Consider the following 26,006-nt stretch of genomic DNA (forward strand, 5'->3'; position numbering starts at 1 on the left):
AGTAATAGTAGTGCAGACTTAGTAAATAAATGTAAATGTAAACTTTGTAAATTAAGGACTGTGTATTTTATTATCTTGATTGTATTGATCAAGACAATGACAGTGATGGTTTTGGCAGACAGAAGATATCTTGATGCTTGGCCTGAAATATATAGTGCCTTTATTGTAACCCACTCTTCTTCAATCTTCTTGATTTACCTAGAATAGAATAATGAAGATGTATACCGATGGGTGGGTTTAAAATTATCTTTCTTGTATTGATCAAGACAATGACAGTGATGATTTTTCCAAGACAGACAGACAGACAGACAGACAGACAGACAGACAGACAGACAGACAGACAGACAGATAGACAGACATCTTGATGCTTGGACTAAAATATATAATGATGTTATTGTAACCCGCTCTTCTCCAATCTTCTTGATTGACCTGGTAGAATAATGAAGGTGTATACCAATGGATGGGTTGAAAATGATCGAAGGATCATTCAATAGTCTTTGACCCTTGGTGAGATTTAAAAATTGTAGAGTTGTGGAAACAAGAGTTCTGGTAGCTAAGCAACTGTCATGTAAAATATATTGCCGCTTGATAAAGTGGCTTTAAAGAGTGAAACAAAACTGATTGGGAAGAGCAATTTAGAGCCTTGGAGATCTGCCAGGTCAATTCTTTTGTTTGATTAAGCCTTAGAGCTTAATCCAAGACAGTGGCCTTGCCTTCTATCCCTGTTTAAAAGCAATTACAGTAATGTATAGTGTAAGGCTTTAGCTATCCAAAACAACGTAAGATGGAAACCACCAATTGCAGTGGACCCTTCATACGGATCGTCCTCGATTTACAAGAGTTTATTTAGTGACCTCTCAAAGTGACAAGAGCATCATCCCAGTTGCTCTCAATAGTAATAACACTTAGCAATAATACTTAGCAATAGCAATAGTACTTAGACTTATATACCACTTCACAGTACTTTCCAGCCTTGGTGGCACAGCAGGTAGAGTGCTGTGCTGCAGGCCACTGAAGCTGACTGTAGATCTGTAGGTCAGTGGTTCAAATCTCATCACCGGCTCAAGGTTGACTCAGCCTTCCATCCTTCCATGGTGGGTAAAATGAGGACCCGTATTGTGGGGGCAATATGCTGGCTCTGTTGAAAAGTGCTATTGCTAACATGTTGTAAGCCGCACTGAGTCTAAGGAGAAGGGCGGCATAAAAATCAAATAAATGAATGAATGGATGGATGGATGGATGGATGAACGAATAAATAAAAAAGTAGTATGTATTAGTATGATCATCATCATCATACCAATAAGATGATTTCCATCCATAATATCTTTCTTTTTAAAAAAAAAAAAATCTTTATTAAATATTTACATTAAAAGGAAAGAAAACAAATAATACACAATATGACAATAATATAAATTGTACAGAATAAAGAAAATATTAGGGGTAAAAGAAATAAAGTAAGAAAGTGAAAGAAAATATTGAAGAGAGAGAAAAAGAAATATTTTGTCAACTATAGAGATGACATTTTGATCATAAAAGGCCTTTAATTTAGGCTGTTGGGTAGCTGTAAGTTTCCCTTCAGTTTTAGTTATTTGTAGTAATATTATTAAGTGAATTTGGTATGTGCATATGATTTTTGTATTTTAATTATGTTTTATCTAGGTAGTCCAAAATTTGGGGGGTTATGAACTTTGGTAAACATCTTTAGCATGTCTCGATCAATGTCTTTTGCTATTCAGTCTATGAGTTGTTTTCATTTCATGTTTTGTGTAATGGTTTGTGTTTTGGTCCAAAAAAGTACAAGAAACATAATCCTTGCCTCTCGTTACTGTGTATCATGCAGAGAACCAGTAAAACTACACAGAGTTCAAAAATAATTTGAAAAATAAAACAAGTCTCATGTCTAAATTAAGTACAACTTTTCCCTGCTGTTTATGAAAGCAACCCATCCATTTTCGCACTTCTACTCAAGATGAGAGAAAAAAAAAGCAGCAACTTTAACCACTGCAGTAACTAATAACTTAGCTCCTTAAAGCAACTGCACCTGTTTTCAAAAATGGCTGTGATGTTATCTCTTGGGTAAGATCCAAAAGGCATCTCCAAATCATCTTCCAATCCTGATGAGCTCTAGCAGCAAATGATCCCAGTTGGTCCTTATCTTCACCTCTTACGATGTTAAATACAAACAGCCAGCAAAGAGGCTTATAGCATTTCCACTAGAGCAGAGACCGATTCATTCAAACAAGCCAAGCAGAGTAAATGCTAAGATACTGTACTGTGAACTTCTCACTGACAAGGGTGATTACTTGGTGGTCCTGGCACTGATAGGAGCTGTTGGTTTTTTTCACACTTGGCATGCAAGTTCAGCATCTTCCTTGGAGGGTGCTTTTGTGCTTCTCTTAACTGTCCTTAAAAGGTGAAACAGAGTATTTTTCTTGAAAAGAAAGAAGAGGAGGTTATGAATCTCAAAGAGTGGAAAAGATTTCATTAAGCTCACCCCTTACTTGATGTCCTTTGAGGCTGCCTGACAACACATAAGCCTTTGCTGCCAAATGTCCAGGAGGCTCTTGGTAACAAGGAGCTTCCATATCTCATTCAACCATTGATACATTTTTGGCATATGCAAAAACTAATCTTCTTCTTCTTAACATAGAAACATAGAAGACTGAAGGCAGAAAAAGACCTCATGATCCATCTAGTCTGCCCTTATACTATTTTTTGTATTTTATCTTAGGATGGATATATGTTTATCCCAGGCATGTTTAAATTCAGTTATTGTGAATTTACCAACCACGTCTGCTGGAAGTTTGTTCCAAGGATCTACTACTCTTTCAGTAAAATAATATTTTCTCATGTTGCTTTTGATCTTTCCCCCAACTAACTTCAGATTGTGTCCCCTTCTTCTTCTTCTTCTTCTTCTTCTTCTTCTTCTTCTTCTTCTTCTTCTTCTTCTTCTTCTTCTTCTTCTTCCACCTTTGAAAGGGAAATATTACCTTTAACTTTATAATTTTTCCTTTGTTTAGAAAAGCATTCTGTTACTATGTCATTCATAGTCATTCATAAAAAAAGAGTAATTGAAGAGTTCTTTTCCAAATTGTTGGCATATGAAGCAATTTGTCTACTACCCAGCATTGACCAATTTGACCATTGGACAAGTTACAGAATATTTCTCTTTCTCAGATATCAGGAAGTTGTTGTTGTTTTTTTAATACCACCTCCAGGCATCTTTGTACATTAATAGCAATAGCATCTAGACTTATATACCACTTCATAATGCTATACAAGCCTCTCTAAGTGGTTTACAGAATCAGCATATTGCCCCCAACAATTTGGGTCCTCATTTTACCCACCTCTGAAAGATAAAAGGATGAGTCAACCTGGTGAGATTCGAACTGCCGCGTTGCAGTCAGCTGGCAGTCAGCAGAAGTAAGCTTGCAGTACTGCATTCTAACCTCTGTTCCACCGCGGCTCAATAATGTCCATATAAGAGTGAAAACCAACTAAATTGTAATCCAATTTGAAAAAGATTTTATATCATATCTCTCTTTATTCGTCTTTAAATCAATAGATTATACACCAGATAACATATCAATACAAATACTTAATAATTTTTATATCAATTCTTACATTCTCTTTCTTTACACACAAGAATACATTTACTATATTATACATACACACCCTTTATCATTTTTCTACATAATGTCGTATCACCTAAAAACGTCTGCGCCATACGCAGATTCACCCCTCAATATTTTTTTTCAAACTCTAAACTTCCTTAATTATATCATTTACTTAAATAAATTTCAAACCTTTTTAACTGCTCTGTTCTCACTTTCCTCTTTCATAAATTATCTTTATTTGTCTTTTACCAACTAATATATATATATATATATATATGTGTGTGTGTGTGTGTGTGTGTGTGTGTGTGTGTGTGTGTGTGTGTGTGTAGATTGTTCTGAGTTCGGGTTTTGCCCTGTGTAATATTTTGCATGTCTATGCGACGTTTCGGTGAAATCACATTCACCGAAACGTCGCATAGACATGCAAAATATTACACAGGGCAAAACCTGAACTCAGAACAATCTACATACATATACCCGTGAAAATTTACGAAAACAAATATATATATATATATATATACGTATTAGAAATTGGAATTTAATTGGAAATTAAATGTATGAATTACAAATATAATATATGATATAAATGGTAATAATAAGGATACCTTTTATTTACATAGTTTGAGAAATATAATATTGATACAAAGAATTTTATGTATTACTATGTATAATACTATCACTTTCCCAAACTCCTTGACTTTGTATCATTTCCCCTTACATTTTTTCTCTTCCTGTTTATCCTTCCCTCCCTTTTAAAATTAATAAATAAACTATTTTTCAAAAAAAAAAAAGAGTGAAAATCCCCACATGCTTAAGTTATTCTGGGAGAAGAAAGCTAGATAAGACGGGCTACAAGAATGGTGGAAGGTCTTAAGCATAAAACGTATCAGGAAAGACTTAATGAACTCAATCTGTATAGTCTGGAGGACAGAAGGAAAAGGGGGGACATGATCGAAACATTTAAATATATTAAAGGGTTAAATAAGGTCCAGGAGGGAAGTGTTTTTAATAGGAAAGTGAACACAAGAACAAGGGGGCACAATCTGAAGTTAGTTGGGGGAAAGATCAAAAGCAACATGAGAAAATATTATTTTACTGAAAGAGTAGTAGATCCTTGGAACAAACTTCCAGCAGATGTGGTAGATAAATCCACAGTAACTGAATTTAAACATGCCTGGGATAAACATATATCCATCCTAAGATAAAATACAGAAAATAGTATAAGGGCAGACTAGATGGACCATGAGGTCTTTTTCTGCCGTCAGACTTCTATGTTTCTATGTTTCTATAAGGTGCATTGAAGCCCAGCAGATAGTTATGGGACTACTGGCTCAGCCAGTGATGGGCTCCAACAGTTACAGTCAGTTACCCAGAACTGGTGTAAAAATTTCGAATTTTTTTTATTTTTTTCCCTTCTGGGCTCTGCGTATGTTTTTCCTATCACAGTAAATGAGGTTGAATGTGTATAAGTTTAGAAGAACTGTGTGTGCATGTGTGTGTGTACATACACATACAATTTATATAGTAGATAATGTATATTTGTGTGTGTCTGTGTGTAATATGTATGTACGCATATGGCATATATACATAGAATTAAATAGTATATTTTGAATTTCCAGTAATAGTAAATTGAGAAATTGTATCTCTTTGAGGCGAGGAGAGGCCAGGCACACCTAATCCTAACCCAAACCCTTGACGTGAGCAATGTCAAGTTGGCCACCTTTAAGCCAGTCACATGACCTTTAAGCCACCCCATCACATGACCACCAAGCCACTCCCACCTGGTCACATGGCTAGCAAGCCACGCCCACAAATTAATCCATGACCTCAGTGTGGTAGTTAAATTTTTTGCAGCCCTTCACTGGGCTCAACTCTTAGAGATGCCACAGTTGGAAAGCTTTCTTGTTTTTTTGTAGAAAGTTGTATCTCTAGCAATTGACCAACTAAATGGTAAGATGGAGTATTTATATCAGACAGGAGTTTGTGTTGAGTTAGATAAGAATATGTCAAGGATCAAAACTGTGTTAGCACTGTTAAAGGCCAAGTGTTACACTGCAACCTTTCAAAATACTGACATACGCTATGCCTCAACATCCTTGGGGAACCTTTTTGAAGCAATTTCAAGTTCAAAGACTCAAGAGAATCTAGTGCCATTCAGTTCTTGGGATTAGTTGTAATGGGGATACTAACCTCATTAACGTTTTATAAAAAGAACCAAGAGGAAAGCAAATGTGGAACATTCCTTTCATTGAATTGAATATTGTTTGAAACAACAGCAGGTTTTGAGTCGTCCTAGTCTGATGGAGTGACAGAATATTAATCATGGTAATGTCAAAAGCAAGCACTTTCAGCTATTCATCATCACACCTTCCAGGAGAGGCAGAAAGCAAATACCAAAAATGCAGAACAGCTCTCCTCAATAGGGCGCTAAGCTCCAGTTCCCATCCTCACCAAGCAGCAGAGCTGTTGGCTTGAATGTTAGCTATTATACTGATTTGTATTCTAGCTCTTATGAAGGCTGGAGGACACTGAAAGAAAATTATCGGTCCCATTAAATGAGAATGCAACCAAGCAAACCAAGAACATACAGGTGCTCAAAAGAAAAAATATACTTTCCTGAGAAAATGTAATTTTAAAGAAGGATGCAATTCAATGATATTTTTCCTCCTATGCAAACTTTTTTTTTTTTGCAAAGAAAACCTGAACTTTCTGAACTTCTGAATATTTTAATTGTATTAAAAAATTTTCTGTGGCAGTTAGGTGGTGCAATGTGAGGAAGTGTGCAAAAAAACCCCCACCATTGATTGAAGATTGTGTACCATCGTCATTGTCGACTCCTAGCAACCACATAGATGAATTTTACATTCAAATAATTCAAATGAGCAAATTGAGCAACTGAACTAATCAACTTAATTTTTACATAACCATAATGTTAGAACACATAATAATTTATTCTATCTCATGGTGTGTACATTTTATTGCCAGTCTCGTTGTTATACTGGGGTGTGTCAGCATAAGGTGAGGAAAAATGGGGAGGGGGAGCTCAGGTATGGTGTTGAGGTGCAACCTACTGTCCTATTGTCTTTTATCATTACTTTTTATTATTACATTTCTAATGTTATGTTTATACAAATTACCATTTTATAATTGTCTGACAAACATATATAAATAAATAAAATAAATAAATAAACCTCTACTGTCTTGGTGGCAGATGAATAGAATAGAATAGAATAAGCTAGAATAAACTAGACTAGACTAGACTAGACTAGACTAGAATAGAATAGAATAGAAAAGAATAGAAAAGAATAAGCTAGAATAAACTAGACTAGACTAGACTAGACTGGAATAGAATAGACTAGAATAGATTAGACTAGACTAGACTAGAATAGAATAGAATAGAATAAGCTAGAATAAACTAGACTAGAATAGAATAGACTAGAATAGAATAGAATAGAAAAGAATAGAAAAGAATAAGCTAGAATAAACTAGACTAGACTAGACTAGACTAGACTAGAATAGAATAGACTAGACTAGACTAGACTAGAATAGAATAGAATAGAATAGACTAGACTAGACTAGAATAGAATAGAATAGAATAGAATTCTTTATTGGCCAAGTGTGATTGGACGTACAAGGAATTTGTCTTGGTGCATATTCTCTCAGTGTACATAAAAGAAAATATACTTTACATTTGTCAAGAATCATGAGGTACAACATTTAATGATTGTCATAGGGGTCAAATAAGCAATGAGGAAATAATCAATATTAATACAAATCTTAAGGATACAAGCAACAAGTTACAGTCATACAATCATAAATTGGAAGAAATTTATAAGTGGGAGGAAATGGGTGATAGGAACGATGAGAAAAAACTAGTAGTAATAGTAGTGTAGACTTAGTAAATAGCATGACAGTGTTGAGGGAATTATTTGTTTAGCAGAGTGATGGCGTTCAGGAACTGCCTGGTTGCTAGCCATGACTCTAGTGAAGCAGATGGTGGCAATATTCTCATTGGCCAAACTGCTATATAGGTTTGGAGATCTTGAGCCTTAGGAGGGGGAGCCTCTGGAGGCAAGACTGTGGGAGAGAGGGAGAGTAATGAGAGGGACAGCTGCCACCACCTTATGCTTGTTTTTATGCTTCGCTGCCATATGGTGACCATCTGCCATGAACTCTGGGGAGGGTGGATGGTAAGGAGAAGGCTTGGGGGAAAGCAAAAGTAATTCTGTATCTCCCCAAGATGCTGCTTCAAGGTCACCCAGTTGGGAAAAAAACACAACTTGGTGTTGCATCATACCAGACTAAATTTGAAGGGTCCATTCTAAAGACATCTTGTTAGAACCTGATTGGTAATTGGTGGGGGAAAGATGATGGGAGGCAATTAAGGGAGAGGAAAGTTGAACTTAGAGATTTTGGCAGACAATTGTCAGTTCTGGCTATGCGCTACTGAAATACACTTGACTTCTACTAAAATTATACCTTTCTCAAATGGAACCAAGAAGAATTTCTATTTAAAGTTTTAAGTGTACAGTGTTCCCTCGATTTTCGCGGGTTCGAACTTCAAGAATAACCTATACCACGGTTTTTCAAAAAATATTAATTAAAAAATACTTCACGGTTTTTTTTCTACACCATGGTTTTCCCCACCCGATGATGTCATATGTCATCACCAAACTAATAATTTTTGAAAATAAATAACAAAAAATAATTATTGTTAATAAATAATTATGTTTATAAATATCAGGATCACTAGGTGTCTTATTCAATGGTGAGTACCAGTAATAATGGTGAGTAAATGGTTGTTAAGGGAATGGGAAATGGTAATTTAGGGGTTTAAAGTCTTAAGGGATGGCTTGTGATACTGTCCATAGCCAAAAATGGTGTATTTACGTCCGCATCTCTACTTCGCGGAAATTCGACTTTCGCAGGTGGTTTCGGAACGCATCCCCCGCGAAAATCGAGGGAACACCGTATTGCCATGTTAATTCAGAGCCACCTGCACTTGGACTGAGGGTGTAGCTCTTAGATTTGGTTGAAAGGAATTGCGCAGGATGGAAAATGCTTGCCTTTGAATCTCTTTTCATAGTGCTTCACCTGGAGGGGGACACCCAACAAGCAGTCTTCACAGGCACCTGTGAATAAATGAATGAAGGTGTGCAAATACTATAGATGTGGAATAAATCGATTTATCAATTACAGTGGTTCAGTGATAGGGAACCTTTGCAGAAATTCCTTGGATTAATTTCTGCTTTAATCAAATGCTTTGAAATTTCTAAAGATCTTCTGGCTGTCATCGTGGCTTGTATTGAGCAAGATGTAGCAGTTGTCTGAACAATACAATGCAGCTTCCTACAAGGTTTTTTAAAACAAAGGCAGAAATGATCTGACAGTGAATGTAATTGCCACGTCTCTCTCTGGAGGACTGGAATAAAAGCAGGTGGGGAAGTTTGCTTCAGAAGTAAAGGAAGAGAAATTAATTTCTAAGAAACAAGTTGCTTTAAAAGGAAAAAATGTTCTATTAAAAAAAATGACAGAGAAAGAGAAAATGAATGTAAACAGACATAAGAAGGGACCAAAATCCACCTTCCATATATTTCTGCACTGATGATATAGTGTAAAATTAGGGAATGGCGGCTAAAATATTGCATGGAAGACAACAGAAAATTTTGATCAGATTCCATCTGAATCTTGCAACAGAAGATTTTATAATAAAGACTCAGTGACCTATAAGTAGGAAAGGAAATTTAAAACTCATCCTTTTTATAAATCTTGTCCTGTGTTATCATGAAAAGCCACACAATGCAAATATTTTCCTATCTTTTGGAGAAGGAGGAAGATCACGTGTTTCTTAATTTTGCTAGATGTTTACTTAGCATGTACACAGAAAGGTAATATAAAATTCAGAGAGGCATTGAGGCACAATAATTTATTTATTTCCACCAATTTCTCTCGGCATTTCTGAACGCCGAGGTCCCCCCCCCCCCAACTCTGTTATTCTGTTCTGTGAAATTCTGGGAGTCGAAATTCACAGATATTTCAGTTGCTGGAGTTCAGAAACACTGGTTTATATGACTACTCAACTCACAACAGCAACTCTGGGTAGCTAACAGAAAGTTAAAACTCGGTACACACACATTCAGTCAAGGAAAACAATTATTACACATAATCTCCATCTCAGGGGGCTGATTAACCTCCCTACCCCAGGAAAACAAATGTGTTTTGAAGGCTATCTGAGAAAGTAAAATAAGCCCCGGATGGTTCTCAGGGGGAAGGTATTGCAGAGGGCAGTTCGGGGTCACTGATCTCAGGGGTCATCACATTCAGAGGGCAGATGCTACAACAGAAAACACATGCTTTCTAGGTCCTGCCAAATGACCTAGGAAAGTTATGGCTTTGGTCAAAGAAAGAGTGCCTGGCCCAGTCTATTCCCTGTGCTATGGTTATGGGGAATAAACCAAACCAAACTTAGTTCCCCATATAAGCTGTCTTAAACTTGGGAAGAAAAGACATGATATAAATCCAATGAATACTCCCCCTCTCAGAAAAAAATACATTTTTTAATCTCAGTCTTTTATTTAACGACATGGCAACACTTAAATGACCCAACAAATCTCAAAAATTGAAGCAAGGTTAGATGTTTTTAGGATGGAAGATCACCAAGTTAAAAAAAAATGGGTTTATATACTCGATGGGGAAATAAAAAAAGACATCCCAGAAGAAAGCCGCGGTGAATCATTTCTGTGGCCAGAAAGGCTAATGTCCATGAGCCTTCTGGGCATTAGGTTGTATGGAAGGAATGAACCTCACTCCATTTCTCAATCTACAGATGTTCCAAAATATAATCATTAAAATATATAGGCAGGCACTGACTGCTAGCTTCAAATTTAAAGATATCTGATATAAAAGAAAATGGATGAAGAGGGAAGAGAAAGGAAGGGAAAGGATGTTTTAGGCACTAGTTCTTCAAATTGAATAATCATTTACTCTAGGCCAGTGATGGCGAACTTGTGGCATGGGTGCCACAGGTGGCACATGGAGCCATATCTGCTGGCATGTGAGCTGTTGCCCTAGCTCAGCTCCAACATGCGTGTGTGTGCCGACCAACTGGTTTTTGGCTTGCACAGAGGCTCTGGGAAGGCGGTTTTGGCTTCCAGAGAGCCTCCAGGGGGATGGCAAAGGGCGTTTTACCCTTCCCCAGCTCCAGGGAACCTTTGGAGCCTGGGTAGGGCGAAACACAAGCCTACTGGGCCTACATCTTGGACATCAACACCCTAGAAAACGTCCAAAGATACTTCACCAGAAGAGCCCTTCACTCCTCCACTCGAAACGGAATGCCCTACGAAAACAGACTTTCAATCTTAGGCCTAGAAAGCTTAGAACTACAATGCCTAAAACATGATCTAAGTATTGCCCACAAGATCATATGCTGCAACGTCCTGCCTGTCGGCGACTACTTCACCTTCAACCGCAACAATACAAGAGCACGCAAAAAATTCAAACTCAATATTAATCGCTCCAAGCTCGACTGTAAAAAATATGACTTTAGCAATCGAGTTGTCGAAGCGTGGAACTCATTACCTGACTCAGTAGTGTCAACCCCTAACCCCCAACATTTCTCCCTTAGACTATCCACGATTGACCTCGCCAGGTTCCTAAGAGGTCAGTAAGGGCTGTACATAAGTGCACCAGTGTGCCTTTCGTCGTAAGCTACTTAAAACCCACCTCTGCCACCAGGCATGGGGGAATTAAGACTTCTTCTCCCCCTAGGCCGTTACAACTGTATACGTAGTATGTTTGTATGTATGTTTGGTTTTTATATATTAAGGGGTTTTAATTTGCTTTTAGTATTAGATTTTATTGTATATTGTTCATGATTGTTGTTAGCCGCCCCGAGTTTTCGGAGAGGGGCGGCATATAAATCAAATAAAACTTGAAACTTGAAACTGTCCAATTTGTCTCCCCTTATCCCATATGTCATAAAACTTTCCTCCCTTTCATATATCTTCTCCTCCATTTTCATATCTTTTCCTTATATGTAATACGTCATGCCCATTCCCCTCAATATATTTTGTGTATTGGACAAATAAATAAATAAATAAAATAAAATAAAATACCAGAAGTTGGGAAACAGGCTGTTTCTAGCCTCCAGAGGGCCTCTTGAGGAAGAGCTGTTTTTGTCCTCCCCAGGCACTGAATTATGGGTGTCGGCACTCGCGTGTGCATAATAGCATGTGCACCCCTCTTTTGGCACCAAGGAAAAAAAGGTTCACCATCACTGCCCTAGGCTTTGGCACCTTTTGGCTGTAAACAGGATGGGAATGGGATGGGATGAAGCTCTCACCAGGTCCAACTGGAAACGGTTTAACGAAGCAAGAAACCTGAGGAGTTGCCCTTATATTAAAGCAGTTAAAATGGTTTTCCTTCTCTTTTCACTTTTCTGTAGACTGCAGAAGTGTCTGCAGAGTGGGGAGGAAGTTAAAAAAATAATCATGCAACAGGTCAAGTGCTGGGTCACGATAACAAGCCACCTCTTTTATACATATGGTTGCTGCCTGAATAAAAAGGAGAGGACTTCACTCACAATGCCGCACTTACCATTGTGCAGATTTTGTCTTCCTTCACTAGGCCTCCTGGTAGCCAGTTCTATCAGTTGCGGTCAGGGAGCTGTAGTTTCTTGGCCACAAAATCCTGTTTTTGCATTGGCAGCACGAAGAAGCTTTTTTTAGGAACAACATACATAATTGGAAACAAACAAATGGAGGGGATTGTTGGCAAATCCACATTCCCGAGATTAGCATCCTGCAACTAGGAGATTTATGGTCCAGAAGGGCTTATCTATAATTCAACAGTTTACAAGTGCTGGATAAAATTGGGAAGCATGTTCAATCTGATGGTGCAGTTTAATTTTTTCAGAGGGAATAAAAATAAAAATTTTATTTACGGTCAAAGACCATCAATATAATATTAATAATAATTAAATTTCATGGCATATCTCCGGGACCGCCTTCTGCCGCACGAATCCCAGTGACCAGTTAGGTCCCACAGAGTTGGCCTTCTCCGGGTCCTGTTGACTAAACAATGTTGTCTGGTGGGACCCAGGGGAAGAGCCTTCTCTGTGGCAGCCCCAACTCTCTGGAACCAACTCCCCCCAGATATCAGAGTTGCCCCACCCTCCTTGCCTTTCGCAAGCTCCTTAAAACCCACCTCTGTTGTCAGGCATGGGGGAATTGAAATTTTCCCTTCCCTCCTAGGCTTATAGAATTTATACATGGTATGTTTGTATGTATGATTGGTTCTTTAAATTGGGGTTTTTTACATTATTTTTTAATATTAGATTTGTTTACATTGTCTTTTTTATTATTGTTAGCCGCCCCGAGTCTCCGGAGAGGGGCGGCATACTAACTAACTAACTAACTAACTAACTAACTAACTAACTAACTAACTAACTAACTAACTAACTAACTGTTCTGTCTGGGTCCCTCCAGAGGCAAACACCAACCCAAAAAGAGAATCCAGACACACTGGTAAAAATCAAAGGCAGTTTGTAGAATTCAAAGCAAACACAGGTAACAGAAAATGTCCTTACAAACAGGAACACGCTGAAACTTCAAAGATGTTTCACGAAGGCCATGAAGGAAAACAGGATTCTTGCTGTCAAAAACAACGCTGGAGATAACAAACATACGCCTCCCCCAAGTCTTCCAGTCTTCTAGGCCACAAGCCAAGATCAGAGACGCCGAGAAGCAAAGCAGGGTCACAGAACTTCCAGTTGATAACGCTCCACATGGCTGAAAAGGCTTGCCTGCCTTTTAAACCCTGCTGAGGAGAACCACACCCAAACCCAGCTGTTGCCAATTTAGTGATGCCAATACCTTTCTAATTGGTCCCGTCTCTGAGCTGCAGGTCGCTGTCTCATGTCAATTATAGCCTGTGCTTCCTCATCCAATGAGGCCAGGCTACTGGCTGGGGAGAGCCCCCCCCCCCCCGGGGCTCTCAGGCTGCTCCCCCTCATCCTCTTCCTGACTTTCCTCTCCCCTGTCTGCCTGGTCCTCCCCCTCCTGTTCACTGTCCTCCTCCTCCGGGCCTGGATCCAGCAGAGACGCAGCCGGTCCCTGAGGAGCCTCAGGCTGAATCACAACACTAACTAACTAACTAACTAACTAACTAACTAACTAACTAACTAACTAACTAACAAACAAACAAACAAACAAACAAATAAATAAATGGAAAAAGAACAGGAAACAGGGCTTTTGGCTGACCAACCAAGATTGACCCATTGTAACTATACAAGAGATGCTTTAATTATAACTAAAAATGGAAGCCTGCTGTAAGATTGAGCACAGAGAAACTGACTAGGAATTAGGAGTTGTACCTTATTTGATATAGGAACTCTTTCAGCTCTCAACTCTTGTCAAATGTTTAAACCTTTTCTATCTCTCTGTGAGGTAAATCAGTCCGACTATTAAGAGTGACTTGAAATCAAGTCTAACCTCTTGGATTTTGTCCCCACTCTTTCTTTATCTCCACTCTTTCTACTTTTGGGGTAATACAGGTAGTCCTCAATTTAGGACCACAATTGAGCCCAACATTTCTGTTGTTAAGTGAAACAGTTTTTAAGAGAATTTCACCTCACTTTATGACCTTTTTTGCCACAGGTGATAAGTAAACCACTGCAGTTATTAATTTAGTGACACGGTTGGTAAGAATTCCCCATTAATTTAGCTTGTCAGAACGTGACCAATGGGGGTCTCATGATTTTGGGACTCAGCAACCGTGATCAAAGGACTAACAAGATACTGGCAAAATGAATTACAGATCAATGAAAACGAGATGGAAGAAGTAGTAGAAAATATATATAAGATAAAGAACACAAGAATTAGAGAGATGAGAAGGAAAATTTTACATAAATGGTACTTCACGCCAGTAAAACTAGCACAAAGTAGAGGAAAGGAAAAGGAAACTGCTGGCATGGTTGCCAAATAAAAGGAGTTTTTATGCATATGCTCTGGGAATGTGTTGAAGTTCAAAAATTTTGGAAGGAAGTACAGGATGAAATTAACAATATGCTAAACATTAATTGGATAATCACGAAAGAATCAGCAACACTAGTTAAACATGGGGAATTACGAGAATTTAAAGAAATCAAAACAGCAGCTTTGGAAAGCACTCAAGTAGTATTAGGGTGGAAGGACAGCAATAAATGGACAATCCAGAATTGGTACTGGTACATGGTGGACCACATCCACTTCAAAATTAGATTAAATAACTTTGATGAAAATAAATTGGAGAAGCTGATGGCACGATGGAATAAGGGGAAAGATTATATCTTAAGTAGAATATATGACGACAATGTGAAAAATAAACTCCAATCACTCTTTGTATGTAAAGAAATGTAAACTGGAGCCAAGGAAGAAATTGAAATTTACTGTAAATAATTTAACCCCCTAAATGGTGGAGGGGTTATTGGTGTTGGGCACTTTTTCTTTAAGATTTTTTTGTTTGTTTGTTGTGATAAAAATTTAATTAAAAAATTTATATATATAAAAAAGCAACCGTCGTAAATATGGCCCAGTTTACAAGCATCTGAAATTTTGATCACATGACAATGGGGATGTTGCAACAATCATAAATGTGAAAAATGGGTCATAGGTCACTTTTTTCAGTGTTGTTGTAACCTTGAAAGGTCACTAAATGAACTATTGTAAGTCAATGGCTACTTGTAAGTACTAAGTATCTAACCATTTTGGTCTGGTCTCTTTGTTCAGAAAAACATATTAGGGACAGGGGCATGGCCAAGCATCATGGCGACACGGAGTTCCCTGTGCTCCGCTGGGGAATCCTGATATCCATGTTGCCTGTAAACTTGGTTCAATCAGAACTAGGTCAAAACCACCTAGTAGGGGTGGGGAAGAAGAGAGTCACCGTCAGGGAACTTGGAGGGGACAGCAAAATCCCAAGGGAACTGACAGAGAGCTCTCAACCAGCGGCACTCGGAAAGGCTTGTAAAAGCTGCCCAAGCCACGGTGTCCACAAACGGACAGAATGATTTGGTTTTTTGAAGGTTGGAAGTCACCTAGAAAGAGGAAATTAAAGAAAAGTGCGGGAGAGATGAGGAAGAACAAAAGTTGAGCTGGGGAGTCATTTTGCCAAAGTGAAGCTTGGTATTCTTTTTTTTTTTAAAAAAATTAAATCGGGAACAACAGGACTGAAAGAACAAAGACGAAGCAGCTATTTAGCTCTGAAGGCTATAATGCAAAAACTTTAAAGAAAGTTGTAACTAAAGCCCAATCTCTGAGAACTTTCACAACTGAGCATGGAATTAACTTGGATCTAAATATTTGGTCTAACAGAATTGATTTAAATCAATTTAGCAGCATATTAATTAAGAGGAAAAAGAGACTTGTGGAATCAGTGAGGAATGCCACCTACTGATTGGAGGAATTATTACTGTGGAAGATTTATCTGGATGTTTAAGAAGCTGTTGATCTTGAATTGGGATTTACACTGGACAGTTTTATCTGTTGAGACTGAACTCTGAATGAACTCCAATGTACTTGATATTTAAAGACTAAATCTTAAAACTTAAATATACACTTTATTTAACATCGAAAGAAGAGGATTACATCAGGCTGTGGGATAGATATTTGGAATATGTATGCATGTGTGTGTGTGTGTGTTTGTTTGTTTGTTTGTTCATTTATTTGATTTCTATGCTGCCTCTCCCTGAAGACTTGGGGCGGCTTACAACATATAAAAAACAGTAGGTTACAATAAAATTAAATAAAATTAAATTAAAATTATATAAGTATCTAAAATCCCTGGTTAGATTAAAATCAATCATACCCATTCGTACAACAACCATACAATCATTTGTTGGTAAATTTGGAATATAACTTAGGTTACTGTATTATTGTTGTTAAGTGATAATGTATGCATATCAAAGGTTTATGTGATGTTATGTATGTTTTTGATGTGGAGAAAAATTAAAAAAAATACAAAAAAGGAAAGAAAAACATGATTAGCCAAGCACCTCAACTACATCTCACACCCTCTTTATTTAATTTATATCTGGAAACCAGAAGATATTTGTGAATGTTAGGGTTTAGAATAAAGTTGTTCTAACTTTCTGAGAGCATTCAACCATGCGAATAGCTGCTACACAGCGTGGTCTCTGTTTTCCTGACTGAAATACTTAATGAGGGCCATTACAAGGATTGAGGCATGCAGAGACTGGAAATTATAAGGAAGGATTAACAATTGTTCTTTTGCAGCTCACAACAATAACAACAATTTGACAAATCCTATATATTTAAAAGACATCTAAAAGATCATTTTAGGGAGTATTTCTTTATGATCTGTTATTCAAGAAAGATAGTTATTTATTATTTTTAAGACACACCTTCCCCCCCAAAAAAGAGGCTGAAAATTTGGGTGCATCTTGTACTCGGAATGTAGCTTTTACTAAGATTTGTTTTTTAGCCCTAACAAGATGCTAATTTAATCTTCCGTGCTTTGCTAGCAAAGCGATCTTCCCTTTGCTTGCTTTTGAGTTGCCAGCTCAGAAAGCTCAAACTGTCCAAGGAGTTGCTGATACAGTTCTACAGAGGAATCATTGAGTCTGTCATCTGCACCTCTATAACTGTTTGGTTTGATTCTGCAACCCAACAAGACTGATACACACTTCAGAGGATAATAATCAGAACTGCAGAAAAAAATAATTGCTGCCAACCTGCCTTCCATTGAGGACCTGTATACTGCACAAGTCAGTTTTTCCCTGAGTGCCATCACTCTGCTAAACAAATAATTCCCTCAACACTATTAAAACTATTTACTATGTCTGCACTGCTATCACTACTAGTTTTTTCTCATAATTTCTATCACCCATTTCCTCCCACTTATGACTGTATGACTGTAACTTGTTGCTTACATCCTTAAGATTTTTATTAACATTGTTTCCTCATTGCTTATTTGACCCCTCTGACAATTATTAGGTGTTGTACCTCATGGTTCTTTACAAACGTATCTTTTCTTTTATGCACACTGAGAGCATATGCACCAAAGACAAATTCCTTGTGTGTCCAATCACACTTGGCCAATAAAGAATTCTATTCTGTTCTGTTCTATTCCCATTGTTTCTCTCTCTAAAGAGAGAGAGAAGTGAAATGTTTTAGAAACTGTTTTTTAACCCCAATCAGGGGACAAAAAAGCGTGTGGGCTCAAAATCAGCAAACTAATGTGTTGAAGCTGACCAGACTAAAGATTAGCCAAATGAATACCTGGTAGGCAGATTATATTTTATTTTATTTATTTATTTATTAAATTTGTATGCCGCCCCTCTCCGCAGACTCCCTATTTTCCTCTCCCAAAACTAAGGTATATCTTATACTCTGGTGTGTCTTACACTCCGAAAAATATGCTATCTTCCTCTTTCTATCTTCCCCAAAACAACCACCCTGTGAAGTGCGGTGGACTAAGAGAGAGTGATTGGCCCAAGGTCAGCTAGCTGGCTTTATTAGAATTTATGGACTTTTGCTTTTAGCCTGATGTTTTATCACATTTATTCTTTTCTGTGAACTTTCTCTTGATGGCAATGTTCGATGAAGAAGATGTCAAGTATACAATTCGCTTTTATGAAGTGAGGATTTTCTGCTTTAACTTTTCTATCATATTAATTTAATTCAATAATTTAATTCAATAATTTAATTTAATTTAATTTAATTTAATTTAATTTAATTTAATTTAATTTAACTTAACTTAACTTTACTTTACTTTACTTTACTTTACTTTATTTTACTTTACTTTACTTTACTTTACTTTATTCTATTCAATTCAATTCAATTCAATTCAATTCAATTCAATTCAATTTAAATACCACCCAATCCCATGGGACTCAGGGGGGCGTACACCAATAAAATGATACAACTATATTAGTATTGTTGTTGTTGTTGTTATTATTGTTTTTGTTGTTGTTGTTGTTATTTTATATTTGTATTATTTGTATTTTTATCCATTAAAAATGAAAATCAGTTCCCTGAACACTTTTAAAAGTGTCACCAATACCACTGACTGGTGCTAATGGTTGATACAGGTTGCTGCCAGTGTCCTATGTATCAACCAAGCATCTTCTAAAAATATATGATGTTGTTCTTGTTAATATTATTATTTATTAGATTTGTATGCTGCCCCTCTCCAAGGACTCGGAGTGGCGAGTTGTTGTTGTTGTTTTATTTTGGGCCAATTTTGAAAATTTAGTATATAAATTAGTAAACAAAACTCTTGTTGGGAGTGAGAAGGAAATATAGTGGGGTTTGCATATTTATGCCATGCTCTAGAGTTCCCTTAAAAGTAAAACCTGGGAATTCCAGTGTGGTTTTGTCTCAATCATACTCCAGCATAATCAAAGATTGCAACTTTTTGGCTCTGTTTTAAATTTCCTACAGCTTGCTGAGTAATTCAGCCCAAAGGATGATTCATTTAATTCATGACTAGTAGACATCAAGCCATGACATTTTTGATTCATCCTTGTTTTCCTTGCCTTTAAGATTAAACAAAACTCATCTTCTCATATTTCATATGTTAACTTATGTCAACATCAGATTGCAGTTATTTTTAAATGCAACTCTATAGAAATTCTGGGTTCTTAATACATTTTTCTGAATGTGTTTTGTATTCAATTTTGTCCTGCATAGATATGTTTGAAAGTAACTGTATTTGTCCTGAAAATTAATTTCATTCCACTTAAATATTAATGAAAGTTGATGTTAGCTTCATAACTAAAGTGACCAGATCATAAGTTACGTACAACAGGACACGGTCAGCGGTGGCGGGGGCCGGGGGGGAGATGGACAACTGACAAAACTCAAAGCGCTCAAAAAAGCTTGCCTGTTCTTCCCCATGAAGACATAGCTGGCAGAGGGTGGCGGCTTTGACGGCATCCGCAGGGCCCCTGTTTTGTAGGCATCGCTGGAGGGCTTGGGGGGCTGAAGGAGCAGCGGGAGTTGTGGGTCCCACAGTGTCAGGACAATTTTGGCCCATCGGTTTGGGATGTGGAAGCGCTTGGGTAGGCGTGCCGGCTTGCAGCAAGCCCAGCAGCAGGAGGGCTGAATGGGCGAGGGGCATCGCGGCGGCAGTGGTAGGGCACTGCGGAGTCAGAGCAAGTGAGTGTGCTTCCGCCTGAAAAAAGCAGGACTTTTTAAAAACAACACGGGACGCAGGAAAACTTCCTAAAAAGCGGGACTGTCCCGCTAAAAGTGGGATGTCTGGTCACCTTATTCATAACAGAACAACAGAGTTGGAAAGTTGGAGGTCTTCTAGTCCAACCCCCTGCTCAAGCAGGAGGCCCTACATCCCTGATGGTGAATCTATAGCACACGTGCCACAGGTGGCATGCCAGGCCATATCAGAGGGCATGTGAGACATTGCCATATGTCAGCTCCAGCGTGCATGAACGCACTGGCCAGCTGATTTTCAGGGAAGGACGTTTTGCCCTCTGGACACTTAGGAAACTTCCCTGAAGCCTCTGACTGTAAAAAAACGGCTCAAGAGATAAACCGGAAGTTCGGAAAATGCACATCTGGTTTGCTGTTTTTTGCACTCCGGGACTTCAGGAAGCTTCCCTGAACCCTCCAAAGTGCAAAAAATAGTACAACGGGCAAACCAGAAGTCTGTTTTTCTGAACTTCTGGTTTAACCATTTTTTCACATTCCAGGCTTCAGTGAGCCCTGTACGCATGTGTGGGGATGGGGGGATTGTGTGCACATGCATGGGGGGGGGGAGGGAAAGGATGGGACACGTGCACGCATGCTAGGACATACACACACACTCTTTTGACATGTGAACCAAAAAAGGTTCGCCCTCACTGCCCTACACCATTCCAGACAAGTGACTGTCTACTCTTTTGTAAAAGCCTCCAGTGAGCTTCCATTTGAAGGCAAGCCATTCCACTGGATAATTCAGAGGTCTTCAAACTTTGCAATTTTAAGGCCTGTGGACTTCAACTCCCAGCTTATGCTATGCTGGCTGAAGAATTATAGGAGCTGAAGTCCACAAGTCTTAAAGTTGCCAAGTTTGAAGACCTCAGGGTTAGTAGTTAAGACATTTCTTCTTACTTCTGGGTTGTTTCTCTCGATTAGATTCCGCCCATTGCTTCTTGTCCTGCCTTCAGGTGCTTAGGAGAATAGCTTGACTCCCTCTTCTTTGTGGCAGCCTCTCAAATATTAGAACATGTCTATCATGTCATCCCTAGTCCTTCTTTTCATCAGACTAGACATACCCAATTTAGGAGAATTAAAAGATGACACTCTGAAGACTCGGAGCAGCTTACAGCATATAATATAAAACGCTGAAATACAAAGACAAATCCAATTAATTAAAACTATATAGCCTAAAATTCCAATATTTTAAAAATCAATTGTACACATTTGGATCTCAACCATGCATGACATTCATTGGCCAGGGCTCCAAGACCTAATTGCCCCAATCCTGGCGACATAAGTGAGTCTTAAGATTCTTGCAGAAGGCGAGGAGGGTAGGGGCACTGTGAATGTCTGGGGAAGCTGATTCCAGAGAGTTGGGGCCTCCACAGATAAGGTTCTTCCCCTTGGTCCCACCAAACAACATTGTCTGGTTGATGGGACCTGGAGAAGGCCAACTCTGTGGGACCTAACTGGTCACTGAGACTCATATGGCAGAAGGCGATCCCACAAGTAATCTGGCCCAATGCCATGTAGAGCTTTATAGGTCATTACCAGCACTTTGAATTGTGTCCAGAAACCAATCAGCAACCAATAATAATAATAATAATAATAATAATAATAATAATAATAATAATAATAATATAATTTATTAGATTTGTATGCCGCACCTCTCTGAGGACTTGGAGCGGCAGTCCGCGGAGTGTTGGAGAAATATGGGCATGTCTAGGGGGGCCCATGACTGCTCACATGGCTGCATTTTGCACGATTTGAAGGTTCTGAACACTCTTCAAAGGTAGCCCCATGTAGAGAGCATTGCAGTAGTCGAACCTTGAGGTGATAAGGGCATGAGCGACTGTGAGTAGAGAGTGACTGAGAGAGTTTGACTGAGAGAGTAGAGACTGTTTGTAGTTTTGTTTTTGTTATAGAGTCCAGGACTTTGCTTTGCTTGATAATAATGATTATGTGTTTTCTTTCCAGAGCTCTTCCTGCCATGATGCAGTGGGTCCAGGCTCAGACACCAGGGGAAAGCGGTATCAACATTGTCACCGCAGACTTTGTAGAACTCGGCGAATTTATCAGCACAATCATAAAACTCAACTACAGCTTGGATGAAGGTGAAGCTGATACGACCTGATAGCACTGTAGTGTGTCCAACATGCACTACAGTTGAACTTTTTTTCCAGTTGTGTTAGGTTAGGTTGTAATCTTGTAACCACAGATTTTACAAGCACATGCTGAACATTATCATTTTCTTTTGAAAGTGTCGAGGAATTGGACAGAATAGGCAAAAAGGGGACATTTTTACAAGTTTGTAATAATTTCCTGACATTGATGCAACTGCATTTCTTGAAACCCAGTCGGGATTCACTATTTAAGTTATCATAATTCAGAAAGCCATTAATAAATATTCTGCCAGCAACTAATGTGCATTTGGCAATATGTATGAGCATTGCTAAGCTTAATTAATAACTGGCAGCCATTTACTGTCCTTTATGCAATAAATTCCCATTACTGTTAGGAATTTTGCTAAAGGATGAGAACTGTGTATTATCATATCAAGGTGTAGCATCTGCCAGTGTATTCCATTAATTAATGTTGAATTAATTGGTGGCATCAGTTTGGTTCGGCTCAAGTGGAAGGGCTAAGCCATCAATATTAAAGACTAATCCCAATTTAACAAGTTGTTTTAGTTCCACCGTCTTCTATGTCCACATATTCTGGAAATGCAGAACATTTTGAAATATTTTTTCTTCATTTTTTTCAAAAAAAGGAATATTACATTATTAATCTAACTTGGTCTTCTTGAAACCATTGGGTAGTCTGCCATTGATTATTGGGTAAAAAGGAATAGAAAAGATTGGATAGTGGCATTAAAGTGAAACTATAGAATGACATTACCATTATTAAAGAGTGGCCTATTTTTCTCTTTTACTGCATATTTAATCATTTGAATTATATTTAAATATATTTAGTTGAGTTATTAAACTAAAGCATTATTACTTATGGGTCAGTGACTCCAACAGTCACATAGAGATAAATTATATTTACACAACATTCAAACGAGATAATAAAAAAGCTACTTAAAAAAACACAATGACCATACACTTCTCCAGCAACCAATATCTAGATAAGCAGGGATTATCATTAAAAAAAATCAAACAAGAAACAATATCTTAATCAGGAACTACCAAGGAGAACACCCACCCACCCCCAACACTGGCAAAGTAAGTTCTGTATATAAACAAGGAACAAATCCCACATTCACTCATATTGATGATGTTACCTAGTTTGGTAAATGAAACATTTGCAAGCAAACAGCCAAGCCCATAAAGCACAAAGGCACAACAATTCTACCCTAAACTGCATATATTCTCTTGTATTTGGAAGGCTGCCACGATATAAAGAATAATATAAGGTTGGATCTATACTTAGCCATCCTTAGAGATTCATTGAAATCATGAACTGATATGTCACATTGATTTCACTGGATCATTTCTCAGCCTGACTAAGTACAAATTTACTCCACTATTTTTTTTGTAGATCTCAGTATTTATAACCCCAAATATGGATTTTGATAACACATAAAAGCAGCATACGTTTCTTGTTAGCATCCAGGGAAAAATACTCAGCTTGTTTGAAGCCAAAAACAGCATAAGTAGAATAGTTCAGTAAACCTTAATAATAGCAAGCTAATTTTTCATTGTCTGAGTGAAAGAACACTAAAATATCAAAAACAACCTGTACTATATTACAATAGAAAATTATCCCACCCACTTGCCTCATAAGGAAATGTCCAAATAATAAAAGATGAAATAGTGAAATGTGTTAATTAGAAGTGAATAACCTGTAGCCCCTTTTCTTTTTATACAAATAATAGCTACCCACCCCAAATTCAGTTGCTATGACTGGAGAAGACTCCACCATGTTATAGGGCAATATTTCCTAAGCTCAGAAACTTTTAGGTGTGTGTTCTTCAACTACCCATGTTGGCTGTGGAATTCTGGGAGCTAACATCTTAACAGAACAGAATAATACAATTGGAAGGGGCTGTAGAGGTCTTCTAGCCCAATCATCTGATCAAACAGACGACCCTATATCATTTCCGACAAATGGTTGTCCAATCTTTTCTTTAAAACTTCCAGTGTTGGAGCATTCACAGCTTCTGCAGGCAAATCGTCCCACCGTTTAATTGTTCTAACTGTCAGGAAATTTCTTTTAAGTTCTAGGTTGCTTTCCTCCTTGATTAGTTTCCATCCATTGGTTCTTGTCTTGCCTTCAGGTGCTTTGGAGAATAGCTTGACTCCCTCTTTGTGGCAACCACTGTGTCAATTTAACAATATCAAACCCTACCATCTAATATCCATGTTCCTTTCCCTGTTATAACTTCCCACTCTCCAGGGTATTATGATATTATGAATATTTTCCCCCCCTTCTGTTTCTCCTCCTGCAATTCCTCATTCTATTTACTGCAACCAGGGGTGGGTGGCAGGCAGGACAGTGTGGAACACAGTTCCACCGGCGGAAATGAAGATGCATATGTAGCTCCAGCTGTCACTTCCTGGATTAGTGGTCACTTCCTGGATTAGTGGTCTTGGCTCGGCTCTCCTTTTTGTCCCTGTGCTGCTGCTGCGTCTGCGCTCCTTGCTTTTTTCCTCTTTCCTCCTTCCTGGCCTCGGATGAGCTTCCCTCTCTCCTGCCCAGCTCCCCTCCAGCCTCACCTCCCACCTGAGGTGCAAGCAGAAGGCATGGGTGGAAGTGGTGCTGGCAGCATTTATGCTTCTGGCAGCACCCGTTCGCCTAGCTACCCAGCCTGAAGTGGGGAGGGGCGACTCAGGGAGGAGAGCACAGGAAACATGAAACAAATTGTCACCCCAGCGAGCAACACTGGTAAGGTTGTAAGTCAAGGACTTAAGAGTTCACTGATTACATGGCCGACAAGCCACTCCTATCCAGTCGTATGACCATTAAGCCACACCCAAAAATAAGCCACACCCACAGCATGGCAGTAAAAGATTTGGCTGTCCATTACTGACTGAAACGTTCCCTAATCTGGGGCTATGATGCCCACCCAGTATGAATTATGGTGGTGAAGTTGCTGATGAGGACAACAACTATGATTAACTTGCTAATAGAAATTGTCAGTGTTCCGTTAACCCCCTAAGGGTATATGGAAATAAGGATATTCCTCTTTATTCTGATTTAAATCTTAATAAAGGCTAAGTCAGTTTTCATCTGTTCCCAGAATAGCTACCATTAGTGAGAAAAAATATTTATGAACATAGGAAACACTCATCCCAGTAAATACTTGTAGTCATCTGGGTGGCTATAATATATCATACAGTCTCTATATCAGGAATGGGGTCCTACTTTACACACTGCTGGTTCGCATTGTGACAGTTTGCACACATGCGCATAGTCTGTTCGCACACACTCATGTGTTTCCCCACTCAATTTGGCTTCTGCACATGCTCAGTAGCTGGAATCAGCCCAAAATACAGCTGAGGAGCTGATCAGCTGTGCTTTGGAAGGAGTAAACATAAGTATAAAGCTGGGAGTGGGCAAAAACAACTGAGCCCTTTTTCAAACAGCAGCAGAGGAAGCAACATCCAAACAGTAAAAAAAAAATCATCAAAAATTCTGAAAAAAAGATGGCAGGGTCCACGGGCCAGTACCAACTGAACCAGGTGTCACCAATGAATTGCTAGTGGTTTGGGTGATCTGGTCTAAACTGGGAGAAACCCACCCTTGCTCTAGACCAGTGATGGCGAACCTTTTTTCCCTTAGGTGCCGAAAGAACATGTGTGCAAGCTATCACGCCTGCGCGAGTGCCCACACCCATAATTCAATGCCTATGGAGGGCAAAAACAGCTTCCCTCGCTCCCAAGAGGCCCTCTGGAGGCCAGAAACAGCCTGTTTCCCAACTCTGGTGGCCCAGTAGGCTTATGTTTTGCCGTCTCCAGGTTCCAAAGGCTTCCCTGGAGCTGGGGGAGGTTAAAAACATCCTCCCCACCCCCCAGAGGCTCTCTGAAAGCAAAAAAAATGCCCTCCCAGCACCTCTGCACAAGCCAAAAATCAGCTGGCCAGCACACATATACATTTTGGAGCTGATCTAGGGCAACGGCTCAAGTGCCAGCAGATATGGCTCTATTTGCCACCTGTGGCACCCGTGCCATAGCTTCGCCATCAGTGCTCT

At 38.7% G+C, this 26,006-nt stretch overlaps 1 protein-coding gene across 2 annotated transcripts in view; it reads left to right on the forward strand.

The window, feature by feature from the left end:
- The window catches only part of PLCXD3 (phosphatidylinositol specific phospholipase C X domain containing 3), a 116,634-nt gene extending 94,434 nt beyond the window's left edge, over nt 1–22,200 (forward strand). For both annotated transcript variants that reach the window (XM_070743400.1, XM_070743401.1), the window contains exon 3: nt 21,791–22,200. In XM_070743400.1, coding sequence (XP_070599501.1) covers nt 21,791–21,947 — 157 coding nt within the window. In that variant the 3' untranslated portion in view covers nt 21,948–22,200. The remainder of the gene's footprint in view (nt 1–21,790) is intronic.
- Nucleotides 22,201–26,006: the final 3,806 nt, after the last annotated feature.

Source organism: Erythrolamprus reginae, chromosome 2, assembly GCF_031021105.1.
Source record: "Erythrolamprus reginae isolate rEryReg1 chromosome 2, rEryReg1.hap1, whole genome shotgun sequence".
Lineage (NCBI taxonomy): Eukaryota > Metazoa > Chordata > Lepidosauria > Squamata > Dipsadidae > Erythrolamprus > Erythrolamprus reginae.